We start from the raw sequence: 24615 nt of genomic DNA on the forward strand, positions 1-24615 counted from the left end.
CTTCAACGAAGGTGCCTCACTCACTAACAGGTTTCTCCCTGCTGTTTTGTATGGTTTGCTTTCAAGTTTTCCCCCTGTGTAAGTATGAAACCCAACTCTTCCCTTGCGGTGCTGTTGTCCTCACACCCTGATGTTTGTCACGTTCAAGGTCATGGTTTAGATCCGACTGTTTCTGTCTGTTGAGGATATTCCTCAGTAGGAACCAGCAGTGTGCTTGGTGCTGGCGCTGGGGTGCCACCTCCTTTGCTAAGGGGGTTTTATACAGCAACCCGAAAGGTGTGCACAGAACGGTTTGGGTTGGAAGGGACCTCAGAGACCATCCTGCTCCAACCCCCACCCCAGGCAGGGACACTGCCACCAGCCCAGGTCACCCACAGCCCCGTCCAGCTCAGCCATCGCCTTCCGTGAGCATTTCCACAACCACTGGACACAAACCCCTGAGGCTGCCCAGATGGTAACTTCAGGCTGCAGCGTATTTCTGGGCAAAATACAATGAGTATAAAATGAGTACAGCAGCACAACTGTATTTCCTATATTGATACGTGGTAGTGTATTTCCTGTACTTAGAGCTATGGTCTTGACTATGATCACTCTTCTCAGGCATCTTCCCTTTTCCGTGCAGACGGCCATCCTCTCCCTTCCTTTGGTAACGTCACCTGTGTCTGTATCTGATTTTTTGTATTAGAGAGCTGGATCCATATCCAAAAAAATGACATACCAGAAAGAGGACAAAGCCCTGAGCTAAATATTTGAGGGGAAAAATACAAACACCCCTTCTACCTGTGTTGAAAATCTTCACCTACAGAACGTGACACTGATCAAATAAGCACAAGCAGCACGGCGGCTTTCCGACCTGCAGCAGACAGGAGTGGGAAGCAAAGCCAGGAGTCACAGCCAGAGCTGCAGAGCGATGCTCATGGGTGACGTGAGCCCACGGCATGTTCTCTGACAGCGCAGAGGAGAGGAAAAGGAGAAGCCCTCTTGGGAGACCAGAATTCTAATAAAACTTGAAGGATGAGGGAGGGTAGTTGGTATTTTTGGAACAAATGATCCCCAAACTACCTCCTCAAAGTCCTAGCTGTCATTTTCCACATCAGGTTTACCATGCTGTCCTGCGCGTTGCTGAATTCCTTCCCATTCAGCTGACTCTTTTCATTCGCAGCCAAACCTCCTATCTCCCCGGTGCAGGCACACACCGACGAGCACGCTGCCGTCTCCAGCTGCACAAGGCTCAGCTGATGGAGGGGCCGAGCTGAAGGCACTAACCGGGGCCACACAGCACCAGGATGCTCTCCACACTGTTACCTTCCTGCAGGGCCTCCTTGGCTACTCTGTTACGTTAAACACAGCCAGGGAGCATCCCTGCCCTCCGGCACACACCCTGCAGGCACAGAAGCTGCTGGAAGGTTCTCTGGCACCATCCTGTCCCTCGCCAAGCAATGCTGCTCCACGTCGAGCCCGGGCACTTGCAGGGACCAGCCTCAGCAGGTGCCTTGGACACAGCCGTGCCGACGCGGAGGGTAAGCGGGTTCGGTACCATGGCTGAGCCTTCCTTGCCAGCTGGCCTCAGCACCAGGGAACAGTTTAAGCTGGGTACAGGAGAACTAACACCCTCAGCCTCTGAGGATGGGTGGCACAGCCCCTGCTGCAGCCCCTCCTGTGCTGCGCTGAGCAATACAGCAACAGCGGGGCCGCACTGCAGGGACAGAAGGTGTGAATTATAACCTAAGATGAGCAGCAAGAGGGAGAGGCAGGCAGCACGCTTCATGTTTTCACCTGAACCTGCTGCTGAGGCCATTTTGCTCACTTCTCTTTGGGAAGCAGAGAACCCCCTCCCCACTGCTTAATGCAGCCCCAGGTACCACTGGTACACTCCTACGGAGTGTAGCTGTTTGCTGTTTAATTAAAATCTTCACAATCCTCACTCCTGGATGCCCCACTTGTAGGAGCGCACGCTGCCTGTTTGCTGAGTCATGTCCCAGTCCAGGGAAACACCGAAATCTGCAATTTTACACAATACTGAAATAAATTCTAAAGCTGCATTTATTCTCACGACACTTCTCTAGAGAAATGGAGCAAAATAAACTACCCTAGCAGTTGTTTCCAAGAGCCCAGCTACAAAGCTACTATATGCCTATAAAATAATTGTTCTAGGTCCAAAGTAGTTCCATAAAAAAATCAAGAGAAACTCAGTTTAAACATGAAAAACCCATTAATTATTGATGCAGGCTATAGAGAACAGAGTCAAGATTAGATTTTCTATTGCTTTTATGTTACTGGATCAGCATACCAAACTGAAATCCATAGTGTAAGAGTATTGTACCTCCCTTTTGTAATAATATTTATACTGCGGGCAAAGTTTAATCAATCCTGTGGTTCCCTTCACCTCACGATGTCCCAGATTTGTGATTATTTAAGTCCAAAATGACATGCAGCCTTTGTGCATACTAAATGGCACCACTGCTTTGTCCCTGGAAGAGTAGCTTGCTTGCCTTGCACTTGCCTTCCGCTACAGCCAAATCAGACCCGAGCACTGTTAATTGCAAAGGAAAAGCACGTGATCAATCTAAGACTGGGTCCGACAAGCCAGGAATACCGTCTGGGTTTAACAACCAGGGCTCCACAGGCAGACGAAAGGTTACAGCACCGGTCATTACTACACCTTGGGTACCAGTCATTTCTTCCTCTACATGCAATCTTGCAGTAAAAAGTCTCTATGCTACTACCAAAATATTTGGGAAGGCTTTCACCTGCGTGAAAAGGCTGGGTCTTGTTAACCCTCCTGCTCTCACATCTTTATTCACTGTACCCATCGCTTTTTGTGCAAAGAAATTCTGCAGGTTCCGTAGAGAAACCGTTCATTTCAATGCATAATGAGTCGGTTTGGAATTAGCAGCGCTGCTACTTAACCCAGGAGATGCGACAAAAAGCCAGCCTTTCAAAGTTGTCATAATAAACCTTCTTTCTTTGTACAGCTAACTGTATTATCTGTGAGCTGTAATCTGGTTTGCAGATACACTGCAAGGATGCAGAGGGCTGCTGTTAAGTGGGACAACTCAGGGTCAAAGCTGTAGCAGCTGTATTCACCGAAATACCCAACACACCGTTATTTTGCATAATGAAGAGTTGACTGAAAATACACGCTATATAAAAACCGCTTTAAAACACTGTAAATAAATTACTTCAAATTGATATGCAAGCTTTCACAGGTTCAATTACAGCTTCGCAGGGTTTATGCAGAACTGAAAGAGGCAGGAATGGTTATGTTTGGCAACAGACGGCTGAAGGGCTGTAGCAAAGGAATTACTGGCCAGGCGATAAGCTGTGCTGTAACGGCGATGTGAAGGCGCTGCAGCAGCTTCCTTGAAACGGAACACAGCCCACACGAGTGAACAGGCTTTCATCCGCAGTGCACTGACTAGGATTCCCAGGAGCAGATCGGGCGTTATGTCTCGCAGATAGGAAGCAGAAGGAAAGGATCTTCCTCTCCTCCCAAACACACATGCAGCAGCTGACAGTCTGTAATTGCACATATACCATCATACTTCCCCCACTTTTTATTCCCATCACTAAATTTATCATAAAAGGGGCTGGGAGCTACACATATTAGGCAGACCCGGATTAAGCAGTAGAAGCAGGTAATTCTAGTGTGGGCTGAGAACAGTGCATTTTAAATACAAAACTTCACAATTCTTTTCTTTTTGCTTTCTTACAAATAAAGAAAATATAAAGCAGTAGTGAAGAGAGTTTAAAAAGCACCATTCTCAGCACAGAAACATCATTTTAGCACCTGTAAGTGTTGAAACATGCATGCAGGAGAAAAGTCTTCCAGTAGTCCTGTGGAGCAGAACAGAGTTTTTGGAAGAACAGGCAAGGTGCCTTCAGGAGTCTAACCCAGCGTTTGTAACAGGGCAAGAAGCAGGGGTGTTCGCTGACACCTCTGGGGACCTCCCTAACTTCAGAGGATGAGAACTGAATATAAAGAGGAGACTGCAGAAGAGGGAGAAAGATTTCATTATCTTGAGTTCATCATCTCCAGAAGGGTTGATGGCGAGAGGTTACAGAAATGGATGGCAGCAGTAGCAATAACCAGCAGCAATAAAACAACGCTGCAGCAACGGCCTCCCGTTAGAGGGAGACAGATGTGGCAGCGACTGCTCCGCCAAAAATAAATGTCTCTGAGACCACAGATTTGATTCCACTCAAGGCTGTAAATGCAACCACGATCACAAACCCAGAGGCCTGGGGCGACCCCCGCACTGCGTATTTTCATGCCATAATCCTCAGGATGTCTTACACACCAGCCGGAAGACTGATGCCTACAGATAAGTTGCTTCATGTCCACCTAAAACCCGGCTCTGTCTTTTCACGCTCAGGCTTCTTTCCCAAGCTCGATACCATGTTTTGTTCAACTAAAAAAAGCAGCATGAGAAAAACCAGAGAGATGCTTTCCACTGTCTGCTCTGAAGTCCAGTTTAGAGCATTGCTGACGCCAAAAATCAAGTGATTTCCTCCCGTTACTACCATTAAGGACAATAATATTCTCCAGTCAAAGCAGTCCGGCGGTTGCACTCTGCAGGGGTTTATGGACAGGTTCCCTCTCCCCTGATCCAGCTTTTTCTTACAAAGATGTTTGTGCTGCTTCCTCCTGAGTTACAAAGCAGGAATGTAGCAGAAATTTGCAAAGATATTAACAGGCCATGTCAGGGAAACTGAGAAAGCAAACACTAATAAAACAACCAGATGCAAACATAGCTATTTCAAGCTAAGGGACTTTCCAAAATATGACATAGAGAAAGAGAAATCTCAGAGCTCATACAACAGAGTCATGATCCATTTTGCTCTTTATCTAAATTTGTCAGATTCTGCATACCTCCCACCCACCCCAGCCACTCCACGGCTATAAAACCTTTCTGTTGGCTCGTCTGTGGAAGCAACTGGCTGACACAAAGCAATATTCTAGTGCCGCTGGCCAAACAAATGTATAACTTCAACACATTGCTATCTAACTATGCTTCAAGCCTATTTCTGGCCTTCCTTCAACAGCAGCAGATTGTGGTGCAGAAGGTTATGTTCACTCCCAAGGATGAAATCTAGGAGCAATAAAAAAAAAAAAGCCTACATATATGAAAAAAACCAAACAAAAAAAAAGCCAAACCCCCCCCCCCCCCCAACAGTGCCCAGCATTAGCTACTTGCTAAGTACCTACTATAATGAGTAACAAAACCATGCTGAGGCATGAATTAAACCAAAGCTGGTGGGAAATTCCTGCCAGGAGGGCGTTTTGCAGCTTATGGATTCTACATCTTGACATACCAAATAATGAAGTAGCTTCTGCCAAACACTGTGACTTCTCATAGGGAAACTCCATGTCCAAGAGCAAAAAACTAACAATGGCTTTCCAAATCTGAGGCTTTTTCTGAAGAGAAGCATGTGGGAGGATATAAACCCAGAACAAAAAGTGACCTTTTAAAGACAAGGGGGACAAACAGCATCACCACACTTGCATCACACAATTTTTCCTACAGTGGTAGTTTCCAAAGGATATTTTATTGCCAGGGAATTTGACTTCAGTTTTCCGAACAAATTTAGATTACTCTTCAATTCCTTGTTAGCCATCCAGCACTACAGCTTCTGCTTTTTGCTCCTTCTCGATACATCTGGGAGATAAATCATTCCCTACCTAAACATGGGACCGTGCCACCCTGCACGGTCCATCCAGGCAAGGTCTCTCGGCTTCAGAGGGGCGCTGCCACGAAGGCGCTCAGCGGTGCGCTGGTGAGAGGGGGGGGAAAGCAAGCACCCAGCATGATACCCCCGAGCTGCATCTGCTGCAGCCTGCTCCTCCTGCCCTGCACAACCCACCTGTGCCCCAAAGCAGTTGGCCAGGACAACCCGGCACGGCTGTAAGGGCTGCCCAGACATCTACTGCTGTAGGCAGGAATTTTCGTCCAGCAGACTAGATTTTTTGGAGGGTATCTTCAACCACATCAGGAGAGACATCCTCCCTGTGGCCCGCTGGATGACTGACAAAGGACAACTGTCAGCTCCCAGAGGGGCAGAGAACATGCTGCGAGTAGTTAAGCAGTTAGAGATATTTTTCCTTTCCATAATTTTGAGCATGTCATGATGAAACAGAGTTTGAAATAAAAATTGACATGATGCTCCATTACATGTATAAGCACAAACCTATGCTGTTAACCTTTAAAAAGTCAAAAATTATAAACACAATTAGACACAAAACAACAGTTATTCTGTCTTCAGGCTACAATCAGGAGGCAATGCTGTTCCTCAGGCCAACAGGTCCGGGCTACCAGCCACACTGAACGTCTCCTGGAGTGGCTGTGCCCCATCGCCACTGCACAGCGGGTGGAGAGATGGAGCCACATGGCACTGATCCTGCTGCTACCCCATCCATCACACTGCTCCCAGTTCCTTCTGGGAAGAAAGCAAAAGGATCCCAGGACACCTGTGAGATAGCTGCCATGTAGGCAAAAGGGACAGGACCCTGGGGTGAAACGGGATAATTTGAACTGGCTGCGGAGGCCTCCCAGCAATGCCAACAAGAGCCAAGGTATCTGCCGAGTATCTGATGCATTGCTAGCCTCAGCTCCATTGCTCCAGGAGAAACTACTTGCTGACAACTGAGAAAGATCAGTCACCTCAGACTACACTGAAATTCCAAGAGTAATTTACTAAACAAGAAGTTGAAGCATAAAGTTACCTTAAATAGTTAGAGTCTATGACCTTGGAAATCACTCCTGGAGGACTCTATTTTGCCTCATCTTCCTGGGACTCGCAGATGGGATTTTAGCTGGTTTTGTGTTACTCATCTCCATCACGGACACTGCTTCACATTACACCTTCCTAATTCAGCAGCTCAGTGAATTAGAGGAATTAACCTGAACGCATTTAGCTGTAACCCTGTAGTCTACATCGCCGACTTGGATTGCTTGGCTTTAAGCACAAACAATATGTTTTCCCAGAGCTGTAAATAGGAACCGAGCAGCCACGCTGATGATTTAAATGCTGTATCAACAAGGAGAGTAGACAGCAAGTCTGATGCCCTTCTCAAAACATTAAGGTTAAGAAAAAACAAGACAAGCATATTAGGCTGGAGAATCCATGAAGCAAGTAATCTGGGCAGATGTGAATTTTTTTTGCAGAAATATTTGCAGAATCAATTTCAATTTCTATAATGTCTTCCTCCTTCCACCTCCCAAAGAACCCAGGGCACTCCAAACACAGTAAAAGTGTTGTTCATCATATTTAAAGCTCTATGGCAAAACGTTAGCTCGTGCTTTTGCAGCAATCTCCTGCTATTTCATATTGCTGGTTATACACATATTAAAGATCTCCTTTCCTCACAGCATACTCAGCCCATTACAGCATTTTGTTTATAAACAGGATTAAATGCAGCCAATCTCTCACAGCCTTACATTGCACATAATTAAATGCTCTATAATTTAACTATAGTCATGCAAGTGACGCACAGTACCACCTCCATTACCTTGGACATGGGCCAGATGGCTTCCCTCCCACGTCACACTGCATCTACGCTAGAAGTAAATATTCAAGGGTAAAAGCAGGGAAAAATACTGGTATCCTCAGTCCCCAGAAGGGACCCTGGGCTAGCAGTGCGCAGGATGATGCTACCATACAACGCTATCTAAATGGAAAGATTTTACTTTCTTCTCAGCTAGCAAGAAGTTTGCCTATTTTGTTCCCTTTTACTCGTCCACTTCCCCTCGGGTCTCAGCACAATGCGGTCCATGCGGACATTCCTTACCATATTAGGCAGCGAGAGGCCAGAAAGTGGAAGACTCGGGGCCTTCCTCAGCTTAAGAAGACAGACCGCAGGCACGTCCCCAGTGCCACGCTTCCCCGCACGGCACTGGGGAAGGGTGGCAATAAAATCGTGGGATGCGGGGCAGTTGCAAAGACTCCCAGGGCTCCCAATACATGCAGTCTGGCTACGACAGACAAGTCCCAAAACACTCACTAAAGCCATTTCTGATCTTTCAGTTGTTTATCAAATCCATCTTTTAACAAAGGTAAACACCACGATTACCAAAGCTAGACTGGAAGCCTCTGTGGAGGGTAAAACGCCACTAAAAACAAAAGTATAGGTGAGAAAAAGAACATACCAAAATCGGGACCCCCAAGTCATAACTCTGAAACAGCTGTAACACTAAGGAATTTAACTTGTATGAGGAAATTTCCAGTCCATTGGACTTCCCTTAAAATTCACAGAATCAATCTTACAAATTCAGTCCTTCTAAGACAGAGGTTTAGTTTTTGTTAGTACCCAGCTGCATCTGGTGATTTCGTGTTAGTAGCAGAATTAGGCAGAACATGTAATATTTACAAAACAGAGCGGGTTTGAATGGTGTTTTGCAGAATGTAAAATACTCATGTTTCATAAATCAAAGTACAGGGAGCCAGAAATGGAGCCTACTTAATACACTTACTGTGATTGTAATCCATAATCGTATGTTCCAGTGTTATTCCTGCATAAAAGTTAATTCCATTAATGGGTCTGGGTTTTACACTGCACTATACAGACTGCCCTAGAGGAAGTTCATGAGAACAGATGTTTTCTTTGACACTTTTACTGCCCAGAAATTGTTACTTTACCGACATGACACGCAGCGCACTCCCCCGTATTTAAAGCTTTTCTTTGACCAACAATTTTAACACATGGGTGAGGCACATTTGCAATGCTTCTAAAGAGAACTTCAAGGAGATAACATTCTTTAAAGGATAACAAACATTGTTCTATTTCTCTCATGTATGGCATTTCAACTACACTTTTTGTCCAAATTGGTACCCCATTTCTGCTGCTGCTTAATAGCAGTGGCAAGACAGGTACAAGTCAAAGCCAGAAGAGCCAGGGATAAGGAAAACCCTTTCCGAAATGTCACATTGGACCATCCTCTTTAGCCTTCATCATTACTGCTGCACTTGCTGCATCCCAGACTAGAGGCACTGGTTCACATCTGCACTGGCTGTACCGTGTCCGTACTCCCTGCCCCCCCCCCCCCCCCCCCCCCCAGGGAATTCTCGCCGGTATTTCGGTCGCTGCCTGGCAGGGAGCAGAGGTTTCCCAATGCCAGCCTGCCCACTCTGCTCTGGTACTAGCACGATCTTTCAGACTGTCATCACTTCTGCTTTCTGAGAAACAGAGACTAGACTGTGGCCAGACTCTTCCCCCCCACCTCTGGTTCGAGCTCAGGTCTTTTCAGACCAGCAAAGGCTCTTTCCTTTGCACATCCTTCCCAGCGGAACCACGCAAAAAACTCCCCTAGAGCTGCTTCCCCAGAGGCTTTTTTTCCAGCTGAAGTTCTTGTGCCCTTGAACATTTATTCCACAATAAAACTTTGTCTGCTCTTCCAACTTTCGGCAACGCATCCAAGCGGTCTGCATCACCAGGAGAGCGGCAGGGCTGGCAGAGCATGCGTGCAGGTTGCCCGACACATCCTATTAGGAGACTGCAGGCAGCTGCCTACAACTCAGCCAGAGTGTCTGGGCTGGTTTCCCACGCTGGTGCTCATAAGTTTCAGCCAGAATAATTCATCCACTTAGAACAACATGTATTTACTCCTTTTTTTCAAAACCTGTGTTTACCTTTCCTTTGCTAATCTCCGGCGCTGCGCAGTTTGGAGGAGGGAATTCAAGTTGGGCCTTTTCTGGCTCACGTGAAAATCTTCCCAAGATCAGCCAAGATATAAACACTGGAGGACAAACCCAAACCCCTCACATCAAATCAGGAGAGTTTTGGGGGTCTGTAACTAAAATGAGACACTTCAGTGTGATTGGGTCCACAACTCTGATGGTGGTACCTGCTATTCTAGAATGATTATTACTGATGAATTAATGATCATTAATTGTACTTCCTGCTTGATACTAGAACAGAAAGCAAGGAGCTGCTCCGTGACTCTTGCCAAAATGATGGCCAGCTAGCAGGGCAGAAATCTCTCTGATTTGGATGTAAAATAAACCAGTCAAGACTGATCAAGTGACATGATGCCGGAGGCATGCAGTAAAAAAAAACTAACCTGAAAACAGATAAAAACAAGAGGACTGGGAGAATGTGAAAAACAGCACCAGCAGAGTGGAAGGGAAGTCTAACCCAGGGTCTAGCATATGCAACGTGCCTAAGGGAAGAGGGGACTGTCACCACCAAGCATGTGCACAAGGGGACCAAGGGAAACAAAGCAAAGAAGTTGCTCTGCTAGTACATGGGAACCCGCAAGAAAATCACAGGAAGACAAAAGGACTCCTTGCTACTGATTTGCGGAAAAACAGCATCAGAGACTGGGTGACCCTGAATTTTTGGGCAGGAACATATGGTGGGTTCTTACGAGGTGCAATTTACCCATTTACACGAGTGGTGAGGACTGTGCTCAGTAGCGTTTTCAGCAGTTTTAGACTCTAGGAAGCCTCCAAACCTGCAGCCTCAGACACTCTTTTGTCTTAATTTAGCTAATGTGGGACAACTTCCCAGAAGAACAAGACATTCTCAGCAAGTCCAAAACACGACTGCTGGAAACAAGGTGTCCCTATTATTATTACTTCTTACACATTACAAAATATCCCTCCTTCACTCTTACTGTGAGGCAGCAGAAGTGTCAAAACAATTTTAGGGATGATAAAAGGCTGAATCTTTCATGCAGGGCTAAGTGGAAGATTTAACGAAGCCGTGTATCACCATGAACAGAAACCCCTGTGGGAAGAGCTGGGCTACTCGAAGCAGGTGGTGCTTCTGTGGGAAGGAACATCCCGCACTCCACGTTGCAGAGTAAGCTCTTGGAAAGCAAAGGCTGGCACGGAAAGATAAGCACATGTTAAGAGCCACCCCAGCACCGTACCAGCCTCGGGTCCCCAGCAGGTTCACCGTCACCTTGCCCCACTGCGACAGAGCATTGCGAAAAGGGAAACAAAAATATACTCTGAAGAGCGTTACCCAAAATTTCAGCAAAGAACCAGTTAATTTAAACAAAATGATGCTTCCACCACTCTACTGAATTGCAAAGTACGTGGAAAGGCTACCGCAAGTTCAACGTTTTCTGGCAAAGATTAAACGTCACACAAGCAGGCTGACCCCTACGCAACCTTAAATTTGCTGTTTCCCAGGTCTTGCACATCACGTTTTAATAGTCTGGAAGTGTATTTAGCTTTAATAACATCATCAGAGTAAGTCATATTGTCAAGCTCAAATGTCTTTTAGACAAAGACAGATAAAACCAGAAGAAATCAATGCAATTTGGAAGGACTTAATAATTATTATAAAAGAAAAGAGAGAGCCTCAAAGGATAATGAGACTGTTGCAAGAACAGGGGAACAATGAACAGTCTCTGACGTGTTGCTTGCCAAGACAATTTCCCACAAGTAAACAAGTCCACGAGGAGACAAGAGCGCAGATTTTAGAAATACAAAACTTAATGTCCAAAATAACAGTGTTGGGGCAATTCTGAGATACAAGGTCATGCTCCTTCCTGGGGACACCTGACAGCCACACTCGCCGGCCACCACAGCCTCTGACAGCACTCTCAGTAGGGCACTCAACCCCTGCTGCTGCTGCAGACCCGCCAGCTTTGAGAACTGCCTATGGAGCTCTCAAAGAGCCAACTTCTGAACTTAGGCCAGCCTGTAGATGTTCTCTGTCCTTCAGACAAGAAATCAGTAAGCCATGTGCTTCTCAGAGCTACCTCCCGGTTCGTACTCAGCTCCTGAACAGAGCCTGAACCTCTCGTATAAACAAGAGTAAAGCCACAGACTTCTTGCCACCAACACTCAAGAGTGAAACACCAGCTATGTAGATGTGCTTTCACTTACCCGGGGTTCCTTCACTTCCTCATTTCCATCAACTTCATCATCATCCTAGGATGAAAAGCAAACAATTTAACTAGGCAGCCTTGGAGACAACAAAATTTCATCACAGGAAGATAATGTATTGCTTATGATTTCATGTGAAAGCTAAGAACACATCAAAAGAAATGCCTGTCTGGATGCTTTTGGCTGACTTTTTGGGCCAGATCAGGCTTGGTAACCCAAGGGCCATTTAGAAGCTGTTCGTACTGGGGACAGAACGACTCTGGAGATGGCTACTGCAATCTGGATGTTCCTCAAGGGTCAGCGGGAGGAGCAGGGTACCCACGGCACACGTCAACACTGTGCCCAAGGGACAAGCGCGACACTTGGGAAGCCTGCGTATCTGAAACGTCGACATAAGGTTGACTTTCAGAGAATATTCTCCATCTCGGCTAAACACCAGGAGGAAAGACTAGTCATCCCAGACAGCTTGCACTTAGGCAGCCTCTGTGACCCACTGCTGCTTTGTAACAGCTCCAGGTTCTCATGGAGCAGTGGAAAGGTACCAGGGCATCACACTGCTCCATGCTGAACTCAAGGTGCTTCAGAACTTGGAGCTGCAGATTTGTATCGAGACGATGGGGAAATGCACTAAAACTGAGAAGTGTTTGCCTTCTGCTCTGAAGTGAGGAATATTACTACAATGATCCAGCAGACAACTGGGCAAGCTGTAAAGCATTTAACTACCAAAACAATAAGTAAAAAAAAAAAATCACATTTGGCATGCAAGTGAAACAATTGTAAGAATCATTTGAAAATAATAAAAAAAGGGGGTGTCTGTGGTACGTCTTTCAACAGACATTCTGAGGCTTCCAGCAGGGCCATTCAACTTGTCTGTAACTCCAAATATTCAAGATATCTACTGCTGCCACGAGGGAGACCACTGGGGCTTTTGTTCCTTGTGTTGCGCAGGAAGCCTCTACCCCGGGTGTACCAGGCAGGCGGCATGTCCCCAGCTGGACAAGAACTGCTGCAGGCTTCTCAGCCATGATTTCGTAATACTTATTCTCTCGTGAGAACGGTGATCTATTTTTCTACCCGACCCTCTAACCAAGGTTTGGAGGGTGATTTTCCCCTCAGACTGAAGAAATCCATTTGAAACCTAGACTAAGAGAAATGATGACGACACAGGCAGCTCTTCTGCCTTGATACTGTGCATCCTCTGGTGCCGGGCAGGGGATGCAGACACAGGTTTTATTCCTCACTGTCTTCCTTCTCGGGGGCCTAAAGCGCAGCCAGACTTGGGCTCAGAGGAATCTGAAAATAATTCCAGTGGCTCATGACCTCCTTCTTCCACAGGAACTAGACTTCTAATCCCTCTTCTCCCGTGTGGGCTCTTTCACGGTTCCGCAAGGATTTCACTGATTTACGGCTCAAGAACAGGCTTCCCGGAGCCTGCTGCTTGGGTGTTACATGGGCCAGAGACGGGATTCCTTTGGAAGTGCCAGTCTGAAATAGAGTTGGAGTGGGAAGGACTACTGGAAAATCAACTGACTTGGAAAAAAATGTGAAGCTTGGAATTGGAGGGAAATTCACCCTGAGTATTACAGAATGAGTTTCTCTTCTCTAAGGAACTTGAACTTACATCTTTTGTCGAGAAAATGATGCCAGTGCCTCTTCGTCTCTCTTTTGGCCGCCGCCTCTCTCGGATTGACTGTTTGTTTGGAGATCTGTCATCTAAATCCTGATCTTCACACTCTGGACAAGCAAAGAAAGACTGCTTTGGTTTCAGTGACTTAGATCTGTGCTTTTGCTAAGGTACTGGGGCTCCTTCCAAGCCAATCAAGATCATCTTGGCTTGTGTCAGATTACAAAGGAGTTATTAAACCGAATGGAATGGAATCTCAGTGCCCTACTACATCTGGTTACTCACACTCCTTCCTTTTCAGAGCCCAGATAGGTTACCCTAGCGGTCAGCTCTCCCCAGATCATCCCGACTTACTCCTGTTCAGAGGACAAACTGTACTGTACTGGGGGAATCTAAGACCTAAACGCTCCATGGATTACTATCTCATTTACTTATCTGAAATGGAAAACATCCTTTTTATCCCTGTTGTTACAAGCAACACGCTGCATCCTACATTAAGATTTCCATTTAAACAAATAACATTTGTTTTGTGAGGTGGCAGCTCCCCATACCGCTCCCCTCAGAATAACAAGTAAACTCATTCTCTCTGTCTGTACACATTGGAAGTTCTGAACCTCATGAAAATCCCTGAGCTTTGACTGTTCTTCAAACTCCTGGGTACATACCATTTTTCTCCATCTCTGTGGCTGCACCTCTGAAGTCTGCTGGATTCACAGAGTCAAGACCTAGATACTTATTTGTTCGAGTCAGGTATGAACTTGTATAAAGGAGAGGTGCTGACGTGGAAGGAGACACAGGCGTCGTCGGTTTGTCTGGCTGTGTTGGGCACCTTAATCGCCGATAGCCAGTCTATAAACAAAGAACCATGTTGAAAAGTTAGCAGAATGGAGAGGAACAAGCAGATTTGGGATTTCAGGGAGTTCGGTAATCTTTCAGTGCGTTTTCTTCACTGCTGCTGCAAGTGATGACCTCCATCCGCCAGACCAGGTTCATTCCATCAGACAGGGATGAATATTAAAAGCATTGCACAGCCAAAATGTGAAAGCACCCTCGCATCGCTGTGAAGTCTGGGCTCAGTCTCTTTGTCCCTACAGCCAATAGCAGGGCAAACAAGTTACCTAATAGAAACTAATGATTTTGAGTAAAAACCAGCAGTGATGCAAGGGTGCTTTCCATTACACACAGAACATCTGTGGAAAAATGTGAACATGAAGCCTCAGCTCAGCCTGCACAGCAAGGATGGATCCAGGCCACATTTCTATCATTAGGCTTTTCATTCCACTTTCTGTGATTTACACAGTTTTATTTTCTGGCAAAAGACAGAAAAGTGAAATTCCCAGCAGAAAGCAAAGGCACAGCTAACCTCTAACACCTACATACCCACATCCCTCGTGCAGACAGACCGCTGAGGTGCGGTACTACTCCTCAGGACGACTCCTTCCCGGCAAGCCTGCCCCCCTTAAAAATACACAGACTCCCCAAAAGAATTTCTCCCAATCTCAGCTATCCTAAATGGCTTCATTAACTCTGAAACAATGAGAATTGAGGCCAGGAGGATCACCTCCTCATCTGTATTTCTGCTCCACCGTGACCGGGTCTCCTGCCTCTCACTGCTGTCCTCAGCAGGCTCGGTGCTCTCCGCTTTCTCACTTTGCTGTTCCTGAGCTTGCCGCTCTGCCCGAGACCGGCTGAAGGTTCGCTCTGCCTCCTGAAGGTCTGTCAGTGTCACACCCTGGGAAGAAAGTAAAAGAGAATTTTTCAATTTACGCAATTAGATTTCAAGTCTTCCAGGTCAGTTTAAAATGCCCTGCAGGCTTATACCTGGCCAGGCTGTTTCATCTCTGTGTTAAGAGAAAGAAGAGAATTCTGTTGGCTTTAACACATTTCTCAGTCTACCGACATAATCACTGACTCAAAGCAACCCAAATATACGTGATCAAGCTACAAACTAAACGGCAGGTATACTGCACAGATCAGACCCCTAGAATCCAACTCGCGCGTGCCTGGGGGAGCGCTCCGTAATAACTGTTTGTAGGGGCGTTTGCCAGAGCCTCTCCAACACAGTGAGAGGGTAGACAAGCCCCTCATCCTAAGTAATAATAGAAGAGCAGAAGAAAATCTTGCCTCTCTATCCATCAGCTCTCTTTATCCTACACGCAGACATTAGTATTTCCATTCTTTACCTGCGTAGACCTGCGAGTCTGCCGGGCCTGCCTGGATCGTGCCTTCCTCAGTGATTCTGCCTCCTCATCCCGCACTGGAGTCAGATATGACCTAGGGAAAAAAAGGGCAGAAGAGGTTAAACCAAAAACAGATGGTCTGCCTTCTCATCTCTGTGAGCTCCCGAGCTGAGATATTATTCTCTTTCATACGGATAAAAATCATTTTTAGTTCCGTCTACCAAGACTACAGTCTCCTGCTTTGGGACAACTTCCCTATGAGCATATGATACACAGATGCTCACATGTCGTTCTCCCTAGAGTCTCTAAATTATCTCTAGTGTTGAACATGTTCTGTTAAAAAAGGTGCAACTATTTAGTATATTATTTGCAGCATTCCATGTCATTGCATCATTAGGAAAAAACCCCAAACCATCAAACGCACAAATCACCTCTCATTCAGATAAAGATCTCAGGAACAGAAATCCTGCACTGACACATTCCTCAGACCCTCCTTCCTGTCGTTATAGTCATGATCATACTCCTGCAATCTGCTATCTTCTTCAGTACAAAACCCATCAGAGCTAGCGACTGGCTGAACTGCAGGTATCTTACAAAGCCAAAACACCTTGAAAAAAAGCAATAAAACGGAAGAATGACCTTCACACACCGGATTAAACCGAGTTCCTTAACACTGGAAAACACACAGTTAAAATACAGAGCCAGTCACCAGGAGATTTCATTAAACGTGGGAGACTTCAAAAGAATTATTCAAATGAAAACATGTAAGGTGAACTCTTTGCCCCAGCATCCACTGGAAGAACTGGAGGGGGATGCGGCAGCGCTGGGCATCGCACAGCAGTATGTCTGAGCTCCACGTTACAGAACCACAGGATCATTTAGGTGGGAAAAGACCTTAATATCATCGAGGCCAACTGTTAACCCAGTGCTGCCAAGCTCGCCATTAAACCATGTCCCTAAGCACCGCATCTACACTACACCTTTTCAGCCCCTCCAGCGATGGTGACCCCGCTGCCTCCCTGGGCAGCCTGCTCCAGTGCCTGACCACCCTTTCGGTGAAGATGTTTTTCCTCATGTCCAACCTAAACCTCCCCTGGTGCAACTTGAGGCCGTTTCCTCTCGTCCTATCACTTGTTCCTTGGGAGAAGAGATGGATACCCACCTCGCTACAGCCTCCCGGCCGGCAGCTGTAGGGAGCCATGAGGGCCCCCCCGAGCCGCCTCCTCTCCAGGCTGAACCCCCCCAGTTCCCCCAGCCGCTCCTCAGAGCGCTTGTGCCCCAGCCCCTGCCCCAGCCCCGCTGCCCGGCTCTGGACATGCAAAGCTGCTCCGTGCTGGTGGAGTGGCTTCTGTCTTGGGAAAGATTAATTAGATCAAACTCTTCAGCCTGGTTAATAGGGAATGATTATTAAGACTGTCTCACTGCAAGGATGAAGGTGCCTGAAATGTTCTTTTGTAGGTCTACCACTGCCACGGGTTAAGAGTATCAAAGATCTACGTATGTTCAAAGAATAATTAGCCAAGTGAGGGATGAAGATCTATCAAGGAATACGCTCACTTTGTCCTTGGACTCTTTGCCTGGTTCTCCACTACAGACCACCTCCACGGAAAAGGGAATGGGCTGAACGGATTCTGCATCTGATCCAGTAAGTTCATATTAGAAAGATTACTAACTTTGCTGCACCATGACGAAACCTCAAAGAACCAGGGAATCTGGATCATTCTAAAATCACGTGCTGTGATGGCTTCTGTCCACCTTCACGGTCTCGTGCTCAGCGCTGATGTAGCTGTGCAGCCAAGTGCAGCCCGTCTCCGGCACCCGGCGGAGACACCGCGTAACTGGGGTTCCTTGGACTACTGGCAGGACACCCACGGCAGCTAGGCACCCTGCACTTCGAGCGCTGGCAGGGCACACGTGAGAGGTTCTCACCTAAAACTGCTGCAAGTATCTGACCCAATAAATTGTGCCCTGAACTCCCCTGATCTCCAAAGGGAGCACAAAGGATCGATCCCTGTGCTGGAGACGCTGCACTGCAGACCTCTGGAGGAGATGAATCACGCGGTGGGAGCTTGCTACAACAGAGATGTCTACATCCGAGCTGGCCAGGCGCGCTGAACTGCACTTCCAGGGGGCGATTTATCACCTTCAGAAAGAGCCTCCAGCACAGATCATGTGAATGCATTGCAGAGGAGCTCATTTCTCCCCATTGATTACCCAGACAGGCACACGAGCCGTGATGGATACGCCAACACGGAAAGGGCCTAGAATTCTGAGGGATGATTGCCTCCCAAGAATTCACTGTTTCCTGAACAAAAAAGCTGCTGTTTGATGAGTGAAAGCTGTGCAACTCCTCATTTTGCAGACAAGTCATTCTCTTCTGCTCTCCTCTATGCAGTGCATCGGTGTTACCCAGGTAATGGCACGTTAAGGAAACAATAAGCATTTTCTGCAGCTTTTGACACAGAATAGCTGATATTTGCACAACATCCAGAAGTAATAAGCCACCTACAGGAAGAATGCATTTGCAAAATATACTGCAAATTAAGTTCAGGGCAGTAGTAAAAAAAAAAAAAAAAGCCAAACCCAAACCCTAAAAAATATATTCCTGAAACATATAAGCCAATTATATTTGTAGCTAAGGAAGGTGGGCAGTGTACCGCAACAGCTTTGAATCAGCGGCATTTACGTCTCATATTCTCCAATGAGGACACAGGCGTGTAGGAGCTACATGCACACGATGGGAACGAGATACGACCTGCCTTTGCCTGAGGAGGAATGTGGCTCACACAAGAGCACGTACGCCACATGGGCACAGCGTGCTTCTGCAGGAACACTCCTGGTACGTGTGAGCAACACGAGGTCACGCTTACAGCAGCTGAAGTACTTCTGCACACAAAAGAAAATAGTACTGAACTCCTTGCCACTGGCTGGATGTGAGAAAGGACGAAACAGATTTTCAAAGCAGTTTTAAAAAAGGTTAGGCACATGGGTGGAGAGGAGGCTGGGCATGCTGCTGCTGAGCCCTGGGGGCTGCCTGGCAGCAGGGTCTGCAGGGGCAGGAGCGCAGCAAGGCTGCAGCGTTTCCCTTGTTCCAGTGTTTAGCTACAGCTCTGCGCCCAAGAGTGCACAGATACAGCAAGAGAAAACCATTTCGTGTCTCTCACCCCATCACCCTCCCAGACTTTCTTCCTCTGCTCTCCCATAATTCATACAAGACTACAAGTATGTTAAAACATCATTAGCAATTTTGGGTGTCCAACCTGCAACGGTGACTTAATCTTCAGACGAGCACATTTTGCAAATCAGAGTGGCTCAGTCTGGGCTGCAGCCTGTATCGATTGCTAACTTTTGGTTTCTTTCCATTTACACAATCCCCCACATCTTGGAGCTCACCCAAAGCCATTTTAACAAGCATGAGATAACTGAATTTTCTGAAACAAGTCGGCAGAACCACTGCACAGTGACATAGCTGGTTTCTCTGAGTGAGCAGCGACAGTCTTTTTCTGGTGATGAAAGAAAGTGGCTGTGCTGTAAATATTTCAAATGCAAACCGCAGACACCATACCTGCTGGCAATTCAATCACATTCAATTCACATTGGGGTTTGGGTTTTTTGTTGTTTTTTTACCTTTGTGGGAGGGAGGGAGGGTAAGGACAGATTTTACAATTTTAGGTGATGCTTCACTTTGCTTACAAGCTGAATTTTAAGAGACCTGAGCATGCTAAATGGGATGGAAGACAGAAAGAGAGAACAAATTCACTGAAAGGAGATGGCAAGTCTGATGCAGCCACAAAGCAAGGCTGGGCTGGATTACAGAGGGAGAGCAATACTGTACTCTCCAAAGCAGAAAAATTGCAGATCACAGCAAGCTGCAGGGGACAGACAGCAAATGGGGTACAAGGCAGTAAACAATTCACGGAGTTTTTAATTACGTTTTCAAGAAACACATTGGTTGCGAACTGCAGTATCTATGTCACCCTATTAATTCAAGCAAATATCACATGATCCAAGCAGATCTTCAAAGAAATGGTCCTATGCATTGTACTTCCTTGCAATAAGCTTTCTCTGAGAAATACATGAAGTAAGAGCAGCCATCATGCCAAGTTCCAGGCACACATAAAGCAGAACAGATTTCTCCTAGAGTTCTGGTTGCAAGTGCAAGCAGCAGAGTATAAATTGTTAGAGATGTGTATGTGAAAGTCAGCAAAACCACTGCAGAAGTTTATAGTTCCCAGAGACAGAGACAAGTGTGTCCTGCTGCCACGAGAGAGCTACAAGCTTTTGATTCGTGCATGAACTAGAAAAAAGCTGGGAACTGAATGATGAATCTGCCCCCCACTTAACTCTTCCTTTTTTCAAGAAAACACCGACTTCCTCTGTTAACTCTTTTTATCAGGACAGTGCAACACCAAGATGGATTCCAACTACTCATCACTACCTCATGGCAAAAGGAGCTGCAGTAAGATACTAATAGAAGGGGAGATTCAAAACAGGGCAATACTAAGCCTGGACATACATGATGGTAAACCAAGAATGCAAAAGCAAATGTGTATGTTCGAGAACATTTGCCAGAGGGAAAAAAAGAACATACCGTGGAGAGAAACCCTTTCCAAGTAAAGGGTGAATGATGCTGAAAAAAAAATAATTACAATCCCCTGTTAATTGGTGCACAGATAGCAAGAACAGATGACGAATTTCTCCAAGGAACACAGAAGCTTCTGATCCTCTTTTTACAGTGCTGGGCTTCTTCCCTGCCTCCCTGAACTCCTTTAAGCACTGAAGAGACTGAAGCGTTTGTGGCAAACACGACCTACCAGCATGCAGAGCCTTTTGGCAGAATGACATCACCCAGTCCCAGAGGGAACACCAAGAATGTGCAGAACTCGGGAGTTTTACATTTTCACACTTCATTGACCCAGCACTGGAAAAGCACTTGCCTAAAAGACACTCACCTACACACATCAGAACTGGCAACAAATTTAGAAGCGAAACATTCATTATATGCTACAGCTGCCCTCTTGTCGAGGTGGATTCAAGGCATCTCATCCTGCTGTCAGCACACCAAAACCTGAGATACACCCCCACCCCCACCCCCCCTGAGAGCTGCAGCAGCCCACAATGGGTTCCCTCCATCCCATCAGGTCCTTCTCCAATAAACTCATGTTCCTGCAGCAAGTGCAGTAAGGATACAGTTGGCAGCCAGTAGCTATAGTGTGTCTGGTCGCTGCAGATGCAGCTGTGGGTTGTGGACCCGGCTATGCTCCATGCGGCTCTGCAGGACAGCTTGCCCTGCGCAGCAGCCGCTCCGCTGGTCCTCTCTGGCTCCTCTCAGCCCAAATTCTCTTTCTAGTTTAGGAGTGAGACTCTGAACTACACTCAGTAGACTAGGAACTATAGTGACAGTTTTCCTGGAAGGCAGGACAGACTTCTGGTTCTTCCAGATCTGGAAAATGCAGGTGAAGGGGAGCCAGGCACAGCTTTGGCTTCCTGCACGTGAGGTGGCACCTTAGGCATATGAAAAGCCATACAGATATTCAGACTCCAAAATGTCTGAAATAGCTGTTTTTAAGAGTACAGTATCACCATTCCAAACACTGCAGTATTTTTAAAAATATCATACATATATCTCTTATACATACATATATATATATCCATGTTATATATACATACCTACACACACACTCTGAAAAAAGGAAGATAGAAAAAAATAAAGCCCAGCAAAAGCCTCTAGTACTGATACTGTTCCCCTCGAAACAATTGGAAAAGTACAGCATCCCAGCAATGCATTCCTACAAACTGGAAATTTGCCATTAGCTAAGAAACTATCTCTAAGCTGGGGGAGGGAAGAGAAGCAAGTGCAAGTTTCGGAGGCAACAATGCTGACAGCAGTTCCCGAAATACAATTCCTTAAGTTAGATAACAAAGTATGTACCCAGCAGCAAGTCAAATAGTTGACAATTACAGGGAAACAGTCAGAAAAAGACTCTTTCCTGCTCTCTCATCCAAACAACAGGTTTCAGTTCTTCACTGTATTTCTCCCTGCACGAACGCGTTCTGTGCGCCAGCCCACCGCAACTGAAAACACTCATCAGAGAAACTGCCACGAAAAGTCGGCCGACTATAATTTGAGAAGACATGCAACAGGCAGGAGAGAAGGGCAACATGTCAGACCATGCAAGCGTTAGAGCTGGGAATGAGGGGAGAGACAGCCAGACAATGCCGAGTTATTTAATAAGCTGAGGACAGAGGGATAACAGGATCATGCTCACAAAGCGTTTCACAGCTGGCTCGAAAAGGCTCGGCTGAGTATTCACCATTTTCAGGCTTTTGCTTTTCTCTCTCAAGTTGGTCCTGGCTGTTCTGGGCTGTCATTGTGTTTCAATCTGGACTGTGAATTCTCAACTCATGAAAGTTTAAATGTCTGAATCGCCATCATCTATTTACAGAACGATTAGCAGTTTAACAAGCAGAAGATTTATTTGCAACAGCTTTGCTTTGCTCAACATGTTCAGGTGCTGATCCGAGAGGTTAAGAGACTTGTGATCTTTATCCCTTGTTAATCAAAATAACAAGTGCCCTTTATCCCTCTGCAAAACTCACACTTTGATGCGATGCTTACAATGGGTAGAGGTTACATGTATGGCAGCTGGTGCTTTAAGAATACTTCCTATCAGACAGCTCTTGACGATTTTGCGTGTGCTTTCCCATCTGCCCCTGTTCATTTCTCTGTATGCCCACCAGAACAGCTCTGCGTTGAATGCCGTAGGGATACAGCACACAGCTCAGCGCAGCCTGGCGTGCTGCAGTACAGTGAAGTGAGCAGCGCTCTAACTGCAGACCTAGGTGGGAACGCAGCCCTGCTCGCTCTCAGTCCCAGGTGCTCTGTTCTTCCTCTGCCAAAGAATAAAATACAGCACTGGTACCTACGGAGAACTCACAAAGTTTGGGGCTGAGGGAGAGAGCGCGTAGATTGGAAGCTTTTAAACAATCGATGTTATCCCTCTGCATTAATTAATGCCACTCAGCATCAGGGTAAAAAGTGCAAAGGCAACAAACATCACAGGGATTACATTCCTTAAACTGGCTACCTCATCTGGAGAAGGCTTGCTGTTGCTGTGAATCTAGGCCTTTAAAGTTCCTCCAGCACTTGTTTAAAAACAACAACAAAAAAAGCCCCCAAACAACCCAGGACATTTTTCTGTAAGAGAAAAGCAGAGTGCTGCAAACGCAAACCCATGTAAAGCAGCAGCACCTCTCCCCTGCCGAAGCTCCCCTTAGTTACTGAATGCATGAGCTGAGACCGTCACAAGTGCAAAGCTTTCCAGGCTGGAACATTTTGAAATGGGTTTGTGTTCAGCATAGGACGTTAGGTGTCAATACACAACACTGAGCAGTTTGTCACCGTGTCATGGAACAAACAACATGCACTACTGTCTGCAGTCCCCAGAGACTGAATCTTTGCACTAAAAAAAATTGCTGCATGAAACGGAGCGGGATGAAACTCCATCTCCTGCCAGATGATGAATGGAATGAATGCAAAGATGCAAGTGTCCTGCATCTAACAGTATTACTCTTTCTCATTTTTAAAATCAGCCAATGCAATCTGACATTTTAAACAGCCTTAAACAGACCTATTATAGCTTTCCCAAAAGCTACCTTACGGTGCCTGAAACAGGGCAGGAAATTCCTGGGGAAAAAAAATAAGCCCTCACGTGGCAAAAAGCTGAGTACTTGGGAAATTGCCTTTTGCAATGAAAAAATAAAATAAAATCAAAACCTGATGGTGATAAAGAAGGTTCAGCTGTTGAACCAGATAAACCTTGGGAGCAACGCTCCCTTGGCACGTCCATCTGAGCAGCCTTTGGCTGCCACCTCGTGGAAGCCGCCACCCAGCAGATGCCTGAGCAGCTCTAAGGATGACGATCATGAATCAGCCCCAGCCGAATTACAGAAAACATCACTGAATATTAATAATGTATAAAAGATTTCCACTTTCTACTGAGCTAAGATCGCAATTTCCTAGCGTGGCAGTGGCGTTGGTTCGATTTCAAGTGTCCACTATTCTCAGGGCAGAAGATTAGTTAAATTTGCTCAAAAACTTTTCCTCTAGAAATCCCAGGGTGGCTACCTGGCTTCTCCACCTGTAACATCCACGGGTCGGTGCTGTGGAGCGGAGAATTTAACAGAAGAGCTGATTTTCCGCTAAATTAGCTCTTGGCTGTACCATCAGACAGTATCTCCACAAACACTTTGGGTGCATTCTTCAGTTTAATGGCTGGTTTTGAACACAGGCAAGTATTCGAATGCATCGAAGTTAGTAAATGCCCATACCCTGAGCTTCCAGGTACTAGTGCCCAGATGGAACTGGAGCCCTGGCGCAGGACTTGCCATCAGACAAATGTGCTGTTAGACACAAGGATTAAATACGTGAAACATCAGTGGTTACAATTAGTAAGTAAAGGAAACTGCACAGAGATTCCGCATGTAGACAGGGATGGGGAAAGGCAGTTTTACCTTCTGCTTGCTCCATGCTGTCAAGCTGCACTTCTTTAACATTGGTTAGCTCAAGTGGTCCCTGCTTCGTTTCCTTGACCATTCCTGGAGGATCCCGCATATATTCCTGCTTTGCATTATCAGGCCAACCTACAGCCTGGGCTCCTCCGCCCAAAGCAAATGCCAAAATATCCACCCCCCCTTCCCCGCGCGCTGGATAAAGTCAGCTGGCAGCTGAGCACGCAGCAGCACACCTGCTCGCCGCCCTTACAGCAAACCAGGCTCAGCAGCAGTGACCCCCATCCCACACCTCGACCTTTGTCCAAATAAAAATGCAGCCTGATTTCTGATACAGCAGGAGCAATCTCGCCTCTTCCCAACATGGACAATCCGATGGCCAGCAGAATTCCTGCCCTCCCACGTCATCTGCACCAGTAGCCTTTTTAAAAAAGGACGACTTTATCTGAAAGAGATTAACTG

The 24615-nt window shown here is 46.4% G+C and overlaps 1 protein-coding gene across 3 annotated transcripts in view; it reads right to left on the minus strand.

Annotated features, from left to right (window-relative positions):
* PPP1R12B (protein phosphatase 1 regulatory subunit 12B) overlaps positions 1–24615 on the minus strand; it is a 122288-nt gene that overhangs the window by 32233 nt on the left and 65440 nt on the right. For all 3 annotated transcript variants that reach the window (XM_037410285.1, XM_037410288.1, XM_037410286.1), the window contains 5 exons: positions 15646–15736; positions 15024–15194; positions 14128–14311; positions 13460–13572; positions 11839–11883 (listed from right to left, as the gene is read on the minus strand). In XM_037410285.1, the coding sequence (XP_037266182.1) occupies positions 11839–11883; positions 13460–13572; positions 14128–14311; positions 15024–15194; positions 15646–15736 (604 nt within the window). The remainder of the gene's footprint in view (positions 1–11838; positions 11884–13459; positions 13573–14127; positions 14312–15023; positions 15195–15645; positions 15737–24615) is intronic.

The sequence above is a fragment of the Falco rusticolus genome, chromosome 17 (genome assembly GCF_015220075.1).
Source record: "Falco rusticolus isolate bFalRus1 chromosome 17, bFalRus1.pri, whole genome shotgun sequence".
In the NCBI taxonomy this organism is placed as follows: domain Eukaryota; kingdom Metazoa; phylum Chordata; class Aves; order Falconiformes; family Falconidae; genus Falco; species Falco rusticolus.